A 20,022-nucleotide genomic window follows, 5' to 3' on the forward strand; every position below is an offset into this window, starting at 1 on the left:
CTCAAATGATTCAAAATACAATTTTAATCCCGCACTTAATAGTGTTTTAGTTCATAGGCGATTGAAAATTATAAAATTAAATTTTAAGTAAATCGCTAAATAAAACATTTTCAAAAAGAAATATTTTATATTATTATATCGAATCAGAACTAATATACCCTTCATCCTTGGTTTTAAAAAGCCTGATATCGATATTAGGAGGCGTTATTTAGTTCTTACAATCGGGGTATCGATATTATTATTTTTGATTTTCCCACTGTGGACCTCAATTTTGACAGCGCCGCGTGGAAGGTGGACCGCAAGTGGAACCTAATCAGACGCATGTTGTGTTGTGTACAAAAAGAAACGTCAAACTAAAGTCGAGCGAACCAAAACGAAACGGCCGAGAAATTAGCAAACCCACTGGAAACTATAAAGGATTAGGCACAGGACACACAATTGTTAACCAGAGAGAGAGCGGCGGACCCGTAGCGAACCGCTCCCCCAAGAAGCGGCGGCCCTAAAAAAATCGCCCACAAGAGAATCCACCAAAAACCCACTCGCACACACACACTCACTGAACAACACACGCGCAGCCAAGGAGCAAAAGAAGAATTGCGCCAGAAGAAGCAGCAGCATCTAGAATCTAGTAAAGCAACCACCCGGATCCACAGGTTCTTGTTCCAGCGATTGGAGCAGTGCCACAGGAACAGCCAAGGATATAGCAGATTACCCGTAGCATCAGTAACCAGTCAGGACCATCATTGCCACGATGAGCATGGACAAAGTAGCTAGCAAGCAGTACGAGTCGTAAGTGGAGCACCTTCACCACCTACACTCACCACCACCCACATCCACTACCACAACCACAGGCCCCGGTAACAACAAAACTGGGCCAGATCAGCTTCTTCACTTGACCAATTGTTAGGTTATGTTCCGGCTGCATTTATGTGCGCCCAATCGCTTTATTCATCCTGATCCTCCTCTGACTGGCGAAAAAGTATCTCAGCAGCCAACTGTTCGTTCTTGTCACAAGCCAGATAAGCCTGCACGGCCAACACGCGGTGGAAACCCAGTGCCTCCAGTCGCTCGACAGCGGCGGCTTCTTCGGCGGTCAGGGAAACCTGTAGGGTGGCTCCCGCTTCAGAGTCGTCGCTGACAACACTGCCATCACCAGTAAGCATAGCTCTGAACTCCTCCTGGTTGTTCTGAACAGTCTCAAAAGCAGCTGGATCGGTTTCAGCCAGTCTAGCCAAGATGAGCTGCAGTAGTTCAGGATTTTCACGTATCATTTCACGTACTCGGGCAACGCTAGGATCCCCCATTAGTTGCTGCACTTCCTCAGTTGTCTCCCCGCTGGAAACAGGGGCTAAACTCTGCTCCGCTGAAGCTTCGTGGGGAATCCCACTGATCAGATACTCTATGGCACGTTCCGGATGATTGAAGCTGGCCCGAAGAGCAGAGCGCACCTCCTCTTCGCCATAGCCCATTGCCATAAGATCACGCACCCGTTGCTCATCGGGAGAAGATGAAGGTGCTACCACCTGTGTGCGTGTTTCAGTTTCAACATTAGTTTGAGGCGGTGTTGTCTGAACCTGCTCCTCCGGCGGTTTAACCTCGACCTTCTTCTTGCCCATCAACACAATGAACTTGTCTTCGGATATTCTGTATTCGCTAATAGGCAGCGCATCCTCCATAATGCGGCCACCGTATATCAGCTGCAGACTCTCTACCGACAAGGACACCTCGGGTAAATTGCCCAAGCGCTGTTTTAGAGCCCGCACATTCTGCGATTCACTTATCTCCACGTTAATCGTACGCTGGTCCAGCATTCGGATTGAGAGCTTCATTTTTGCTTTGTAGAATATAAATTTAATTTGGCAGTGAGTGAGAGAAATGTGGTTGGGCGCTGTGGTGATCTGGTGAAACTTATTTTGAATTTGATTTTAAAGCCTTGACATACTAATCAAAACCCTTCTCTATCGTGTGTCATGCACGCGCGTTTCAGGAAAATCTGGCCAGATATCGTCGACAGCGACGACAGCGATGTGGAAAACGAGATAGATGTAGACAAGCTGCCGCCATTGGAGGTGGGTCCCGGCGAGAATCGGCTGCAGCACACATACTGCCTTTGGTTCTCCCGAAAGGGGACGCAGCGGGCGGCCGCCGACTACAGCAAATCGCTGCACGTGGTCGGTCGGTGCGCCAGCGTGCAGCAATGGTGGTCGCTCTACTCGCATCTTATTCGACCCACCGCCCTGAAACCCTACCGAGAGCTAAGCCTGTTTAAACAGGGCATAAAGCCGATGTGGGAGGACCCGGCAAATAGCAAAGGAGGCCAGTGGGTGATACGGTTGCGGAAGAACAAGATAGAACGCGCCTGGGAGAACGTTTGTATGGCGATGCTTGGCGAGCAGTTCCTCGTCGGCGACGAGATATGTGGAATCGTTCTACAGACGAAATATCCGGTGAGTCCCGAAGATCCATTACTAAGCCTTTGATAGGGAGACCATGCCGGGTTACCTTCTGACTTTGAGAAATCACTAATAGACCTTTTTTTAGGATTGGTGTACATTTTTGTTTTTTTAAAATTAATATAATTGAGGCTTTTATTTTTATTTTTCTTAGAATACCGTAAAAAATGATTTTATAAATTGATTCCAACATATCTATTTTGTGTCTTAATATAGACTAGTAAATTACAATTTTGTTTTAATTAAAAATGTTTCTCGAATATAAGAAATATAAATATTTAACTTATTAATTTATGTAGTTTAAAGCCCTTTTTATATGTTAGTACATTTTTAAATTGCCAATTGGTATTTTACATTTCATTTGAAAAGCTAAAGATGTACTTTTATTTTATCTGGGATATTAAAATTAATAACACCCCTAAAACATAAAAATTACTATTAGCCAAGAAAATGTTTAAAATTCGCGAATGACCAGTGTTGCGCAACGCTTTAAAGAGGGTCACAACCCTGTGCATTACTTAATTCTTGCATTTATTTATAAATATACCGCATGCATATATTATAGCCTTTAGCGGCCCATTTCCCAGTTCCTTTTTAGCTCGCGATTCGCTTAAACAAAAGTGCCGGTCGACTTTCATTCATAAAAATTCTCGCGCATGTCGTTTTTTCTCAATTTGCAATGGAATCCACAAACAAACCACGGCTGATTGTTGTTGTTGTTGTCAGCTCTGACGTAATGGAACCAAAATGCCGGCATTTTTAGCACATTTTATCAGGCGTTTTCGGGGTATTTCTCCGGAAGCAGAAGTGAAAACACGAAAATGCCGAGCAAAAGAGAAGTCAAAAAACCACTTGCAATTATTTACAAAATTTACAACTAAATAAACAAAACAAAAGTGAAAGGCTTAAACAATTAGATCGGCTTACATAAGCAAACTTCAATAATTATAGCACTCAACTGTTAGGAATTATATAAATGAATAGTATTGGGTTTTTTTGTTAATCCAATTAGACAAATATTAAAAAATTCCCTTTTTGGGATCCCTATAAAATACTGAAATATTTAGATACCAAATAAAAATGCTGCAGAGTCAGCTTACTTTCCACATTACAGTCCACATACAAATCCACCCACATTTACACTTGTTTCGGGAATCAAGGCCATCCTCAATGGTTTTTTTATTATTTTCAAATTCAGGTCACACCAAACTGCGAGAATATACCATTGCATTCATCATTACAGCTGTTAATTATATCTATTTTTAACTTTCGTATGTAAATTTTCAAAAAGGATTACATTTAAATTTAAATCAATTTGCCAGAGCTGAATTGTAATTGAAATTATAATTTAAAAAAAATGTATCCCTTTTTAATTTAAAAATTTTGTAAATATGAAGTTATTTTCCTTAAAAACTACAGTAAGTAGGAGATATACAAATTCAGCCAGTTAGCTAAACTCTTGTCCTTGCTGAATTGCCCTGGTAAAAATCTTTGCTAACTTGGAAAATTCCCCTTATATAAATAGTATTTATGGTATTTCTGACTAGAAAAGAGGGAATATATTCAGAGGTATTTTCGCGAACCGGAATGTATATTACGACAGTCAACCTACGGTCACACTCGAAAATTGTTTGCCCGCGCGAGGTGCTGCGTTTCGTTTCGGCTCGCATCGAAATCACAAAAAATAAGTTATAGCCGCCGGGAAAAATCGCGAAATAATTTTTGATTTTTTGTGGATAAAAAACAAAATTATTGTCAACACATTTTGCTTCACAAACAAACAAGAATAATGTGTGAATGAAACAATAGGCGACAACAACAAATTGTGCCACCCCAGACAGCCAGTGTGCGAGAGCGTGAGAGGTGGTCGTGCATTCCTCTCTAACACACACACACACACTGAAATCGCCGCCGACGACGCGTACGCAACAAACGAAAATAAAACGCAAGCAAAAAGGAGAGAGAAAGAACAAATAACGCCCACCGTAACACCCCCCGCGACTAAGAAGAAGCACAGAAGCTGAAGCAGAGAAATACGAATAAGAAGAGGCAAAAAGCAGACGGCAGAATTGGAGCTTTGCGCAGAAATCGATTTTTTGCCCATTTTAAGAGATTTTCGGTGAACTCTCCCACTGCCGAACATCGTTTATCGCCCCTCCGTGCGTGTATTTGAGTGTGTGCGCGCCTGTATATGTGTTCCAGTGCGAAAGTGAAACAAACAAATACAACAAGAGAGAAAAAAAAGATTAAAATAATATAGTAGAAGTGAGTCAGAAATAACACGAAAAAGAAAAATTAATTCAGCAGCAGCTTTAGCTTTTTAGCTGCTGGCATTGAAGAGGTGCTCTGCCGCAGTCGACGTCTCTGCCGCCGCCCGCAACCACGCGCTCTCTTTGCCTCTCTCACTCTTCCTCTCTTTCTGTGAGCGAAATAACACCACACAAAACACACAAGCAAAAACCAAAAAAAAAAAAAACACATAATAATATTAACCAATAACGCCAGCCAAAGTGCCAGTTAAGTTAAAATTATACACTAAAAGTAAACCAAAAAGAGAGAGCTGCCAGCCGAAAGCGGAAAATCAATAAAAGGTCTCTCGCAAAAGTGGGAAAAACGTGCAAACAAGTTAAAAAGCAAAGCTGCAAAAAAGGAAAAACGGAAAACTCCGCGCGCGTTTACACGTGTAGCTTTTGTGTATGTGTGCGTGTTTAACGTTTAACTGCTAATCGCAAAAACGCAATCTGCAAAAACCGCATAACAAAAGCTTACGTAAAGCTTGGCGAGTAAGAAAACCAACAACAACGAAGCATATAAATCATAAAATAAAAACTCATAAAAACTATAAGCAAACTTTAACTAAAACACCATAGTTCTACGAAACCCCATAGAAAACGAGGATAGTCCCAAAAAATAAAAAATAAACCCTTAAAAAATCGGAAGTAATTAAATTCGTAGAAACCCCTTGAAAAAATCGTATAAAACCTTAACACAAAGATGACTAAAGACAGATTAGCCGCTCTGCATGCCGCCCAATCCGATGATGAGGAGGAGACGGAGGTGGCCGTCAATGTGGATGGCCATGATTCCTACATGGACGACTTCTTCGCCCAGGTGGAGGAGATTCGCGGGATGATCGACAAGGTGCAGGACAATGTCGAGGAGGTGAAGAAGAAGCACTCGGCTATCCTGTCCGCCCCGCAAACGGACGAGAAGACCAAGCAGGAGCTGGAGGATCTGATGGCCGACATTAAGAAGAATGCCAATCGCGTTCGGGGCAAGCTCAAGGGCATCGAGCAGAATATCGAGCAGGAGGAGCAGCAGAATAAGTCGTCGGCGGATCTAAGAATCCGGAAGACGCAACACTCGACGTTGTCTCGGAAATTCGTCGAGGTGATGACCGAATATAATCGCACGCAGACCGATTACCGAGAGCGTTGCAAGGGAAGGATACAGCGTCAGCTGGAGATCACTGGACGGCCGACCAACGATGATGAGCTCGAGAAGATGCTGGAGGAGGGCAACTCATCGGTGTTCACGCAGGGCATCATTATGGAGACACAGCAGGCCAAACAAACGCTGGCGGATATTGAGGCTCGGCATCAGGACATCATGAAGCTTGAGACATCGATTAAGGAGCTGCACGACATGTTCATGGACATGGCCATGCTGGTGGAGTCGCAGGGCGAGATGATCGATCGCATTGAGTACCATGTGGAGCACGCTATGGACTATGTGCAGACGGCAACTCAGGACACCAAGAAGGCGCTCAAGTACCAGAGTAAAGCCCGACGAAAGAAGATCATGATACTGATCTGCCTCACTGTGCTGGGCATCTTAGCGGCCTCATATGTTAGCAGTTATTTCATGTAAATCTCGAATGCAATTACTTACACACCACATTAACAACACTCACACACTCGAATCCTATACACACACATACAGAGAGAGACATACATATAATCTCATAAAGACCCGATCTATATAGGATGTTGCGAAACCCACCCAGAGAAATTGCAGAAGACAAAATCGAAACTTAAACTGTAAGAGACCGCAACCAGTGAACCCCCGATTATAAAACAACAAAAACAACTAAAAAGCACATGAAATTAGGGCTCGATTACACCAATTATAGCTAATATATATAGAGAAACATGTATGGTTAGGAAGAAAGAAGAGTCTCAAGTCCCCAAGAGTCTACCCTTATATACACATGAAACTCAAGTTATAGCTACCAGAATACTTAGTACTTGTAAACAAATTGCTAATTGAAAATTTATAAAACAAAAACTAAAAGGAGAAAACACAGAAAAATAAGAAAACAACAAGACAAGTAATTGCAAACAAAGAAAACATGAAATTTTATTGATTATTGTTATAATGCGAAGCAAAAAAAAGAAAAAAAACGAGAATTATAATATAAAAAAAAAAAAAAGAGAAAGGAACACTCCACTTTCACACACACACAAAGCAAGAACACATATACACTCATTGCAAATGCTTTGCAGGGAAATGGAGAAAGAAATTCTTGTTGATTTCCTCGTTCTCGTTTTCCAACTTTGAAAATGCATTTAGTTTTTGTTTCGTTTAACTAGTTTAGTTCTCCTGTTAAAAACTCACACGTAAAGTAGCCTCATCACCCACACACTCACACCGATGATGATAATGATGAGAAAAAAGATGCAACAAATCTCTAGTTAACTTTTGAATATTTATTATAAAGAAAAGATTGTTTATTATACGAGATAATAACTATATTGACTATTTACTATAATGCTATTTACTTAACATGTTCATATTTATTGAATGCATATAATATATATAAATTATACAAAACACACAGCATATATATTATACAAATATAAAACTAGATAAATAGCTAACTCGGACATTCTCAATGAAGATGATAAAGCGAAAAACAAACGAAATACACACACGAATGCCGAAGCTCTAAAAGTTGAGGAAGTTAATGGAATGCTGACTTTTATGGGGTAAACAATTCAATCACACACACTCACAACTATATACAGCTTCAAATTAATCGGTAAACTGTTAAATTTAAAGTTGATTATTCAGTTTTTTCTGCTTTTCGGTTGCGCAAACAATTGAACAAGTTTTTTTTTTTTAGTTTGACTTCCCTATAAACGAGTTTTTTTTTTTTTGTCGTTTTGCGTTTTGTAATGGCCAGAAAAGTTAACAGAAATTAATGGATTTCGGTTTCAGCTATGATTTCATCCTCTCACACGCTCACCAACACGCCAGTCACACACACTTTTGTTAAATACTTTTCTTCTTTTTGATTAACCTAATTTATTTTTTCTTTCTTTCCTTCCCCACCCACACCACCCTGTCACCTCAAAAAAACTAACAATCGGAATGCAAATTCAAATATATATCTAAACATATATATTCCTCATACATAACCCAAAATATTCTCTGGCATGCGGCTGTAAAAACTCAATTTAACAAAATAAATCAAACCAATAAACTTTTCTGCACTCACAATAATAACAAAAAAAACCAAAAACCCATATAGAATCCAAGCAAGCAAGTAGCATGCTCATCAAGGCCTATAATCTGCATTATCTACACACATTTTGTAGTACAATTCAGACAATGCAAAACCATTACGCTAATTATTAAAACAAAAAACAGATAAACAACAATGAAAAACATAATGTGTATCAGTTTTTGATAAGTATTGTGATTAAGATACACCGAGAAATGCTTTCGCTTTTAAGTAGGAAATGCAAATTTGTTAATGCACCAAAAATATGAACTCACGCGAATTGGTGAATTTCTATTTTAATTACAACACCACCTGCAAATGTCAGAGCTGCATAATGTGCACGTTTTTCTTTAGATATATTCTCAATTTGTTAATTCACCTTTTGATCTTTTGAACGAGCGAAAAACAAAACCGAAAAACTGCAACGACAACAGCAACAATCAGCACGTTTCCACCACAGCAACAACAATAACAGCAAAAAGTCAAGAAAAAACACCCAGTTAATACCGCGTTTAGTGAAAAGAAAATCGAGAAACCGACTTCGTATTATGTCAATCAATCAAACTGCGATTCAATTTCAATCACACTAAAAATGCAATCTAAAAAGCCCGAAAAATAATCAAAATAAACGAATGAAAAGAGGAAAACGCGACTCCGCCTTGCCACGCCCTCGTCTTTTGGAATTTCCAGTCCGGGTTCCAGTTTTCCAATATTCCAGATACAGACCTCCCAGCTTCCAGCGAACCAACAAAAAAAGAAAAGAAAACAGCTGCAATGCTCCAATCCCAAACGCTGAGGTGAGTAATACGCAATAATTATTCAACATTTAGCATTCTTTTTATCGGCAATTCCCGCAATTACTCTCTCTCCATGTTTGTTGTTGTTTCCCTCGTGACTTGTCGCGTTGTCCAGCATTGAAAAATCGCCGAAGGTCGCGTTTCCATGTCCTCGTAAATCCCTTATCCCCCCCTGTAGCTGCCCCTTTTGGAAATTCCGCTCACTTCTATTAATGAATTCGTGCCCTTTGTGTTGTGACATTTCGAGTTTCAAGAGTGCCAAACAGAGGGAGCGCTAAAGAAACGGCCAAACAAGATCTTGGCAAACGAATGAAGCAAAACAAAGAAAAGCTAATTATACCCTCGCATACCCTATAATTGGGTATATTGTGCACGAGAAGGTCAAACTGACTATTTCAGTGTACAGATAAAAATATTCTGTTCAGTCATCGGAACCACTTAGATAAAGATTATTTCAATATATAATGCTTCAGAGATATATATTTTCTGCTTATATATAGCTGATCTTGTATAACAGCAAACGAACTTTTCTTATTAATTCTTATAAATATGCTGAATAAAGCATTTTATAGTCTGTCTTATTTGCCATTTTCAATGAACTTTGCTCTTCTCATCGTTGCTTTCATTTCTATCAGTCGTTCGGCTCTTTTCATCTTGCTATCATTAAAAAAAAAGGTTTAATTAATAGACACTCTCTTTAACTAAATGGGATATGAACAATTGACGAGATAATGAATATTTATAGTGCAATAATTATAAAGAGTTCTCTTCTATACTTAATTACATTATTAGTTGCTTGTTTTGGTATGTGAAATCAAGTGCATGCACTCGATTTGTCATCGATTACGGATGCTGCAGCCAGTATGCCTCATTCGTATATATTTTCTGCAGTTTCGTCATCCTCCCAATGAATTCAAACCAAGTTATGGCACTTATTTTCTCACTTTTTGTGCTTTTATTTGTTACTTATAACAAAAGCATCTTGCCGTTGATGATCTCATACGATACAAATCGAGTCGACTAGCTTTTTCTTGTTTTTTGGGTTGGAGAAACACTTGAAATCGCATGAAGTTTGAAAGCTTATTTAACATGTTTTAAAAATCGTATTTTTTGCGCATGAAACTGCCTTATCAAAAGAATCTTTTGTTGTTTCATTAGCTTATTAAAGTTAACCATTTTCATAGGCACACTTTTCTTGTGTAATATTTTTAAACGATGACCCCAGGGAGAACACGATATCGTGTCAGTTGCGTGTTTAACTCGAAAGCATTGTACATCTGTGAAAGTTTCGTATAATATGGGCCCGTTTATCATGTATCATTTCATTTCATTTTCCCCATCACTTCCTGTCAGCGATTTCTGAATAAGCTGAACGGCGAGTATCGCCCCTCTAATGTGACTCGAACATGCAGAGAGTTCGCGCCTCCCCCGATTCGGAATGTGGGCTTTGAATTGAGTCATCGTTGTCACCCCTCAGCGACCTTAGGCTTTTCTTCCCTTCACCCCCCTAGCGAGTCTCTAATTTATCATAGGCGCATGCACTGATAAAAAGTTTGGTTCTTTGCTGACACCACAAAAGCAGAAGGCTTTGCCTTTTTATCATTATTAATAACAAATTACTTGCATTTGATAAATTTATTCTTTCTGTATACAAAAATATTCCACCCACACTCTTGATGACGCTAAAGGCGATAAACAAATTTATTTACTTTCTCGCCCAATTAGTTATTAAACGGTTTATTTCAGTTGTACAAATATACTAGATGTCGGCGCAGTAAAACCAATGAGTTGTCCTGACCAACTAATGAATCATCACTGCTCTTATCACTTGATAATAGTCTATCAGTTGGCGTAGATAACAAACGTGTGGGCAGTGCTTTATTTTGTTTTCTTGGCTCTCGCTTTTAGCCTTATAAATTGATAGAAAAGACGTCTGAAAATTACGAATGCAATTAAAAGTTCAGCCCTTGAGTGACGACCGTCCCCCCTTCGCCTCATTCTCGTGTAACAAATTCAGTTTTTCAATGTCTTTGCCTTTTTACCTTGTTGTGCTCTATCACATGGCTTTTGTTTGCCTTTTTGTTCTCAAGCCCCCATGTGGTAAAAATGCCCGCAGCAATGTGTTCCCATCTGTGAAAGGCATATAGGGCTGCGGGGTGTTTTTGGATTTGTGGAAGTCAATTAAGAAGAGATCTTCCTGTCTTTTAGCTTTTAACTAAATTTGATTGAAATAAAGAACTATAAAAAGCTGTTAAAAAGGATATCTAAAATCCAAAATTAAGTAAAAAAAGAATTAAAACCACTTAAGAGGTATTTAGTAGACGACTCTAAACATTTTCCCCCATTTATTGTGGCTTTATGTTGGCCTTCTTTTCTGCCAACAGAGTTTGATGACACCACTGCAGTGCCACGCCCCCTTGCAGTACACACTCATACACACACATATATCTGCAAGTCATGAATTCAATTTATATATTTATCTATTTTTTCACTTGTTCCCCGCTTGTATATCTATTTATTTATTTGTCTGTGTCTGTCTATTATTTTGATTGCTTGCCAAATCCAAACAGTCTTTTTTATTTTGCTCGATGTGGGAGTTTTGGGGCTGTCCTCCTTGCCCCTCGTCTCTTTTATTTTTTCGTATCTCAACTTTGTCTTGTGAGTCACAAATCTTGCCGGCTTATGACAACGTTTTTTTTATATTTTGTTGTTAGCTGTCAGCCTACGCTTTGATTTATTGATTCATAAGAAGAGACAGAGAGAGCGAGAGAAGTAATTTCTGCCAACCTAATGAATATCCAGTGAATGTAATATCTATGTGAACTTGAGTCTGAGTGTGTAGGCCACTTTATCTCATCTCGGATGTGCGAAGTTTTTTAGAATCGTCATTGTCGTGTTAACAGTTGAAACTTGTCTGCCAAGATGCTCTGTCGGCGACTTGAAAACTTTTTGATTTCCAGAACTAAAGTTTCGTTTTTCTTAGAAGTCTTCGACCATGCAGGAATTTTCTATGCACAAAAGAAAAGGGAAGCCTGCATCCTGCATCCTGCATTTTCCACATCCGAAGCAGGCAAAATGCTAGGAATTTATCTACAGGAAAGACTTTGGAACATTTTCTTTAATACATATATTTTTCTCTTTGTGTAAGAACGCAAGTTATCTTTGGCATGGATTCATTTTTCCTAAAACCATAGATTTTTATGCCAAAACCAAAAATTGAAGAAAATAAAAGAGGGGCTAAGGTAGAAACTAAGCCTTTAGCTATCGATTTTCATCGTCTCTACAAAACAATTTGTTAATTGAAAACAAATTTCATGGCACGTCAGATGAGTTTCAGAGCTCACAGAGAGGAGGTGTGTTGAGAAGTGGGTCTGTTTGTGGGTGGGTTGAATGGTGGCTTTCAATATGACCCATGAGGGCCATACAAACTGGACAAAAAGCACACATGCACGTCGGTGGGCGTAGATTTTGTTAGGCCAGCAGCAAAATTAATTTAGAGTTTTGTCGTACAACAAATTTCCATGGGCTATAAAATGTATGTGTAATCCCCAAAGGTTATTAAATTTCTACAAAACTTTTTAAAATGCTAAACAAAATCAACTCAATGTTTGGGAGTTATTATTAAAGTATTATTAAAGGAAACAAATTAAGATTATTTTTTAATCTTTAAACTAAATATTAAATTTGTTAGCCAACTCAGATATAATTCCTTATATGCTATAATAAATTTATGTTTGATTACAAACCATTTCCATATCCATTTAGATAAACCTTTAATCAGGCCAACTTAACTCTGATTCGGTCTTAGCCTGAAGGGTATTCAGGCATAAAAGTCCTTTAATACATGTGGCTTGACCCTTTTTTTGGGGGGCTTTCCTTAGCTCTGCGGAAAGAGTTCATTCGCCTACTTTTATGTACTCCCAAAACAACATCAGATACGCCTGGCTCATGACCACACCCACACCCACCTGCCCTCTTTTTTTTGTTGTTGCCAAATTATATGTGTATTTAATGCTGCTGCAGTGGCAAGACAAAAACAACAACAACAACAGTAGCAGCAGAAACATGAAATGAGTTCTGCTGGGCAGTTAACGAGCGGTAGGAAAAAATAAAAATGTGTAGCCCGAGGAAAACCTGACCCAGTAATACGATGTGCGGGTGGTTTGGGGGAGGTTCTCTTAACCACCGAAAGGGTTGAAACCGATTCCCTCCATTTCCAAGGTTGAGCCAGGCTTCTGGCGAATTTTCATATTTTCGCCCTTTTGTTGTTTTTCTTTCCCATCGAAACAGAGAAATGCGAAAAATAAGAAAAGTGAAATTCTCACATTTAAATTCCATGCGCTTCGCTTCATCTCCAATTTCCTTTTTAAGTTGGCCCACAAAGACGAAGAAATGGCAGTTAACCAAGCGTGAGCTGAAAAGAAAAGAAAGAGTGAAAAGGTTGATACCATAAATATTAATGGTTACGTCGAACAGTTTTACCTTTAATTAAATGAACTTCTAGAGCTCCACGGTTACGTCGTTGTGTTCGCTCAGTTGGCTGAAAAACAATTAATTGTGCAATCTGGTTGGGTTTTCACCTTTTCAATGTGTGTTCAAAATAGGTTTAAAAACAAAAGGTTAGAAATGATGTGAATAAATCAAGGCTTATCACAGCTGTTGGTTTCATTTTTTAAACAAATAATTTTTCATTTATATATAAAGTATTTCAAAAAGTTCATAATTTAAAATTGAACAAACTTTTTGTATAATTTAAAGTTCTTCGTAACCAAGGTGAACGGTAACTGAGTTTTGGGTAATTTTATTTGGGCCCTGATTGTCACCTTTTGCCTTCCCCCAAACCACCCACTTCACCGTCTTTCGCCTTCAGTTCTGCCTCTAATTAACTTGTTCACGAAATTCTTCTCGGAAGTGCAAAAATTTGCATCTTCGCAGCTGCCAGCTGAAAAGTACAAAAAGGGAATAAAAGAGGCACAGGAATTGCAATCAACGGAGAGGTGCCGAGTAATTACTGTTGTCAAAGAGGAGGAATTGCAGGAGGATATACAGACACTGACGGAAGCGTAGCAAACCAGCATCTGAAAAACAAGATATATATACCATGACTACCCATCCGGATGGAAGAGCAACAGAGTGGCCTGGCACGGCTGGCCAGAATTCCCAGGCTACCAGACTACCAATCTCCTTCGGGGCTCCTCAGTCGGTGGTTGGCAAAGTGGCAAGAAAATGAAGAAAAAAAACCCTACCCAAAGGCATCATCAACTCCTGCAAGTCACTGACAAATGGGCTTGACATTGTTAACCCTAAGCAAATAAGAAAGATTGCAAGAGAGAATGAAAGTCGTTTGCCATTGAAAAAAGTTAGGGAAAATATCTATAAACGTATACAAATTCGGTCAAAAGCTCGTTTAAATACTGTAAATTAATTGCAAGAACCAACCACGAAAACCACTTTAAGAGTGATTAAACCATAAGAAATACACCTTATTTAAAGTTGACTTCAGAAAGTTTGTGAACCGTAAACGAAAAACCCAGGAAAATTCCGTTGCATACTCCACGGCGTGCACATAATTTCATTTGACGTAATTTCAACTTTTGCACTTTGCTTTTTTTGCTCCACCCCCCATCTTCATTTTCATCGCCGTTATCTTGCTATTCCTGTTGCTATCCCTGTTGCTGTTGCTGTTCCTTTTGCCTTCTTGCACAGCGGGTAATACTGAGCAGCAGCGACATCAGTGACGGAGACAGCAACAAAAACATGAGCTACATTAACTAAACCGCATAACGGCAATCAGAAGGAGAGATGAAGCTGCAGTAGTGACAGCAGCGAGCAAAACAGAGAGAGAGAGAGAGAGAGACGGGAACAGAGCGCATTTCTTATGGTTCTTTGGCTGATTCAATTGCTGACATAACCTCTCAGTGTGCAGTCGCCAGTTGCTTATGCTGCCCCGCTTACTCCACACTCCTTTTACTCGCCTTTTTCTTGTTATTTTTCACCCCTTACTCCTTCCCACTGCCCTTTTCCATTTTCACCGTGTACTTGCTGCGGGAAACGTCTTTCTCTCGAATGAATGGAAAACTGCAATGTCGAGTTCGCTTTTGATGATGTTACTGGGTTAAAATTTGCTATCCAGGGTTTTGATGTTGTCCTGGGGGGTAAGTCGTATATATATAATTATTATTAAAAAAAGAGGGAAGATAGAGTATATTAAATACCCTGTATTAAAGCTATGCATCAAATTATTTGTAGCATACTTTTACACATATTTTAAGGCAATTTGAAAACGCTATTTGTTGATTTAAAAAGCAAGTAGAGTTCAGAGTTGAGGTTTCTTTTTCCTCCTGCTAGATAGGGTGTTATTCCGACACATGCCTCTCCCTTGGGGAAACTGTATCGAGGGTATCGCAAAAACAGGACGCCCTTTATTTTTGCCCGCCCCTATATATTCCCTTAACATCTTTTGATTGCCCCACAAAAGCTTCAACAGCTCACCACCCTTGACACGAAACGCGGGGAAATTTCTTTCTGGTATCTTTTGGATATGCAACACCCAGCATCTCTCCCTTCCCTCTTGTCTCTCGGAAGCAGCCCTTCATCCGCTTGGAGAATTGCGCACGTTTTTCCCGTGCACTTTGGGGGTTACAGCTTTAAGAGTTGTGGGTCGTGGGAGCTGCAACTGGAACTGCCACTGCGATTGTATAATAAAATTAAATTGGGGATTGCATTCATGGGACGGGTGTTAATGTCTTCATTGTTGTACCTCTCCCTGTGCCACATGCAATTAAACATGAATGTCGCTGCTCTGTGGTTGCCAATGGCCTTGAAATGTCAGAGGCAATTTCTGAGAGCCATTTTAGCAGCTAATTAGATTGCATTTTGAATATTAAATCGCATCCGATGATATGATAAACTCCTCTTGAGAATTAATTAATTGCTGAGCGCTGTTCTCTTGCATTGTGGTTATCCTCGGGCAATAAGCCATATCCGTTGCCTCATACACCACGTCACCGCAAGCTGGCTCGCTCGCTTCGTTGTCCTGCTGTGCAGCCTTGTGGGGAAGGCTTTTACGGGCTGCCCTCGAGCAATTTTGGACTGACCATGGAATGCTTTTATGCGTCCATGTTATTAAGAACCTTTTTTGCTGGATATTTCGGTGGGTAATTATGGTCAAGTGGTCAGTGATTAAAAAGAAATACTAGAAACTTAATAAATGAAATAGTGAAAAGTATTTAACATCTATTTAAAGGGTATGAAAAGATGTTAATGTTGAAACTTAAGCCACCGCCACACAAACTACCACCCTGATACCCTGCAACTTCGCTTTAAATCCCATTTAAGCCCGCATTGCGTATACGCCTCATTATCCTCGTAACCACAAGGATCCCCATAAAAGGCATACATTTTTTACAGCAACATTTTTTGTAATCGTACCTTCTTCGTTTTATATAAAAGTTATCTTTTAAGTAATTTTTTCTTTGCCCGTGGTGTGGTGCGGTTGTGGTCTTAGCAGCAGTCCTTAGTCCTCTGCCGACTTGTGGGGACAATTTGTCCAAGGCGTTTCCTTCCTGGAGGCGTGGCAGCAGAGCAGGGACATGCCTGTGTCGACTTCCTTCCTGCCTTTCCTTCGAGTTCTTTGTGCGTAAAATACAAGAAAAAAGTGAACAACAAGGTGGCCAAATGGAGTGGGTCGGGTGGTCAAAACATGATGTGTGTGTCAGCGTCTTTTACTAGAAGGAAGTTATGGGCGTGTGTACACTGAAGGATATGAAAGTGTACAAAAGATTTAAAGATAAATATAGGATATTTATAAACTTATAAGGTAACATGAATGTGATTAAACCAAACCAAACCAAACTTACCAAAATAATATAATCTCAGAAAATTTAGAAAATGTTTAAGAAAACCTTTTTTTTTCTTTCTATATAGTTTTTTTCTCTGCACTAATAAGAGAGTAGCTTTTGGTTTTTGTGGCTTACGTCATATTTTATTGTTGCTTTGCATACTTTTATTTCGAAGGCGGCCTTAAAGGATTTGGATTTGGGCCCTGCTAAAATGCCGTTACCATGTTGTAAAATTCATTCACATATGACACACACATGTGCGCGAAAGCGTGGGAGTAGAGAGGGGGTTTCAAAGGGAAAAAGGAGAGAGAGGTTAAGAGGGAGACAGCAGCAACAGCATCATCATCGTCGTCATTTTCAGTCGGTCACAATGTCAAACAGAACTGTACACAACAAACACACAAACACGGGAGCCAAAAAAAAAAAAAAAACAAGAAAACCAAAATGAGTGAAACAAAAATGGCAAAAACAAGTCCCACACTCACAAACACACACATGCGCCGCTCTTCGCTCTTTTCTGCTTTCCGTTTTGCCGTTTTGCGTTTCCTTTTTGTACTGCTCTTCCTTCCTTTCGCTTTGGGGCTTAGGCAACTAATCCATTTCGCTTGCTATTTTTAACAGCGAACAGCGGCGACAGTCAGCGCAGTTAGCAGAGCGGCGGCAGAACTCCCAAGGGTCACAGGATCCAAGGATCCAAGCAGCGCTGCTAGCGTCGCAGCTGTGGCAAATCAAAAGCCGCACTCACACTAGCAGACAGACACACTAGCACGCACACGCACCCCTTGGGTTAGGCTACAGTATTTTGGCGCTCGCTGCGCAGGGCGCTCTCTTTTGGCTCCATCTCGCTCACTCTCTCTCTCTCTCTCTCAAGTCGGTTTTTTCTCTCTTTTTTTTGGTCCCTTCAATTGTCATTTTATGTGGCACTGTGTTAATTTCCACATGGCACATTCTACAAACCCCAACACACGCCACTAAAAACAAAAGACGGCAGAAGAAGAAAAAAATGTAACGAAAAAAGAACTGCACTTTCACCTAGGGAGAAAATCACCTACCAACTCATCAACCAAAAACCCAAAACTCACCGCGGCTTAACTCGCAATCCTCTAATATGCTTCCACACCTCTTGTTCTTATCATCCTGCCTTTGCGTGTTTTTTTTTTCCATATCGGTTACCTTTTTTGTTTGTTCTTTTCGACTCTCTCGATTTTTTTCCACTTCATGTGAAAAAAGAGATGGAAATTAACGTGCTCGAAATTTCAACCAAAAAAAAAAAAGGACAACAGGGTTGCCACCCCCGAAACTTCAACTTTTTAATTAAACATAAATATTTTAAATACCATGTTGAAGGTATTTTCAAGTTATTGCTCATACGACGTGTTTTTTGGTATTACAAAGTATCACTCATACGCCATGTAGGTTTTTTTTTAAAACTTTCTTTATCGTTTCAAATTGAAAATTGGTCTTTAACAATCCATGTTATGGTCAAGTTTATCAGATTCATTCCACGCAGCGATTGTCTACTTAAGTTGGCCAATTTATTTGAATCGCCCGCACTTAACTGGGCGGTATATCACATGGCTGTGGGTGTATCCCCAAGCATGTTACCTCACCCTTCAGTTTCCGCGCAGACAATCGCATTACTGGTCAGCTAAATCGATGCTGACCCTCTTTCGGACGCCCCTTTCCTCCTAAAATTGCTTTGGTCTTTCGGCACTAATGTGGCTTCGGATTTGACTGGAGATTACGACTCCCCGGCATTATCCCATAAAAGCAGATAGAACACAACACTCACTTATCGCTGCAGGCATATCGTTTAATTTCAACATTATTTGTCATATACAAAGAGTGCGAGAGGGATAGATTGGAGGAAGATGCCTACTCCTAGTGGGGCAGGCACCAAATGAAATGCGCTATTAATTAGTTTTCCTAACATCTCTGCCTGCCAAAAGGCCTTAGGATAGATAAATTTTCCACACACAAAAGTACACAGAAAGCTAAGAGTTTTTCCAATTAGCCACTTTTAAGAAAAGAAAACTTAAAAAACCTAAAATTAATTTTTTTTAGATATTAATAAGAAAAATGACATTGCTAAGAACAGATTTATTTTAATTGATAAAAATTCCCAAAACTAATTCAATCGATAACTAGTTGATAACTTTTTTCTCAGTGGCCTAAACACTCGGCAAACTTTTTCTGTGCCAACACAAAAGTTGGACCCACAAGTGCGAGGGAGTTAGGTGCAGTATATCCTGCCCTTTTCCCCGCCGCAGGATCTCTGTGAGCGTTGTCGGAAATTTTTGTAGCCTTTTCCGTCGCGTCATTTTAGCTATCTGTGTTCATGACTTGTAATTATTTTTGCTGCGCTCGCTGCTTTTGTTGTTTTTATTCCCATTGCCTTTTGCCTTATTCGTTCTTTTTGTCGTGTCCTTTGGGCACAATTACTTTTGGCACTAAATTTATTTTTATTTGCCTGGGGGCAGGCCCAACGCTGCTGTGCCATTGGAATTAATCAAACCCAGAGCGGCCATGCTGTGTGCAACATAATGTTGCGCTGGGTTATAGTATATATATGATACTCATAGATCACGCCTGCCCCTTTTGATTGGAGCCAGATGCCAGATGCCGCATTGTGGATTGCATGTCAATGTGTAAACTGCAATTGATTGATTGATTGATGGCTGGGTAGGGATGGTGAAGGGGTGTGGCTGGCTGTGTGTGAGTGTGGCGCAGTCTGGGGATGATTGACCCGTTAAGTTAAACATCCTGAAGTTTGCTTTGGGTATTGAGTTACCCTTTCATATGACTTCTATTAAATCAGCAGGATGAGTTTGTAGAGGTAATTTACGTCATTTTCAAACCGTCTAGACTTGCCATTAACTTCTGTCAATCAACTAAATAAAAACCAACCTTTATATGCCACAAAAGTTACAGTCAAACAAATTTGGTAACGCCAAGCTGATAGGATTTGAGATGAATCATTCGTTTGGAGTTGGGGAAACTCAACTTTCAACTTTTACCATACATCAATTATATATAAAGTGAAAATTCGAAAAAATAATTTAAACTTGTGGGGGGGAATAAAGTTGGAAATTGTTCTACCCACTTGGCCATCCAGGCAAAGTAACATTGCCCCGACCCAGTTTGTTGAACTCGCCTTGTTTTTTTGGGCTTGGGGGAAGTTTAAATGCCCGCCCTGTGCTTCAAGGTGTAGTTTCGGCCCAACGGGCTACGGTTTATTGGCCGCCACCACCTGCTCTTTCCACACGAGGCACTAGCTCATTACATAATGGAATTTCACTCGAAATTGGAAGTTCATTTCTGGGCAAGCCCCGTAGCGGTTGTACTCGGAGTCGTCATTGTCATCGCTTATCTTTTGGCCATTTCAGTCGTTGTTCTCCTTAATTTGCATTTTTAGGCTGAGAAGA

General features: G+C 39.8%; 3 protein-coding genes and 1 long non-coding RNA gene across 6 annotated transcripts in view; 3 read left to right on the forward strand and 1 right to left on the reverse strand.

The window, feature by feature from the left end:
- Positions 1-275: 275 nt before the first annotated feature.
- LOC108116611 (eukaryotic translation initiation factor 4E type 2) overlaps positions 276-20,022 on the forward strand; it is a 47,667-nt gene continuing 27,920 nt past the window's right edge. The window contains exons 1-3 of one of the 3 annotated variants that reach the window (XM_017228576.2): positions 276-789; positions 1,988-2,447; positions 7,987-8,109. In XM_017228576.2, coding sequence (XP_017084065.1) covers positions 752-789; positions 1,988-2,447; positions 7,987-8,109 — 621 coding nt within the window. In that variant the 5' untranslated portion in view covers positions 276-751. Of the gene's footprint in view, positions 790-1,987; positions 2,448-7,986; positions 8,110-20,022 lie in introns of those variants that run through there. The other 2 variants (XM_017228577.2, XM_017228575.2) reach the window with 2 other exon arrangements.
- LOC108116610 (UV excision repair protein RAD23 homolog B) lies at positions 909-1,932 on the reverse strand. Its single transcript, XM_017228574.2, has one exon. The coding sequence runs from the start codon at positions 1,827-1,829 to the stop codon at positions 945-947; it is 885 nt and encodes a 294-aa protein (XP_017084063.1). The 5' UTR covers positions 1,830-1,932; the 3' UTR covers positions 909-944.
- On the forward strand, positions 4,067-8,075 carry LOC108116609 (syntaxin-1A). Its single transcript, XM_017228573.2, has 2 exons — positions 4,067-6,319; positions 7,987-8,075. Exons 1-2 carry the CDS (start codon positions 5,448-5,450, stop codon positions 8,003-8,005), a joined length of 891 nt encoding a protein of 296 aa, XP_017084062.1. The 5' UTR covers positions 4,067-5,447; the 3' UTR covers positions 8,006-8,075.
- LOC108116612 overlaps positions 8,461-20,022 on the forward strand; it is a 38,071-nt gene continuing 26,509 nt past the window's right edge. The window contains exon 1 of the long non-coding RNA XR_001772845.2: positions 8,461-8,756. This is a non-coding gene — a long non-coding RNA (uncharacterized LOC108116612). The remainder of the gene's footprint in view (positions 8,757-20,022) is intronic.

The sequence above is a fragment of the Drosophila eugracilis genome, unplaced genomic scaffold, assembly GCF_018153835.1.
Source record: "Drosophila eugracilis isolate 14026-0451.02 unplaced genomic scaffold, ASM1815383v1 contig_75, whole genome shotgun sequence".
Taxonomy (NCBI): Eukaryota; Metazoa; Arthropoda; class Insecta; order Diptera; family Drosophilidae; genus Drosophila; species Drosophila eugracilis.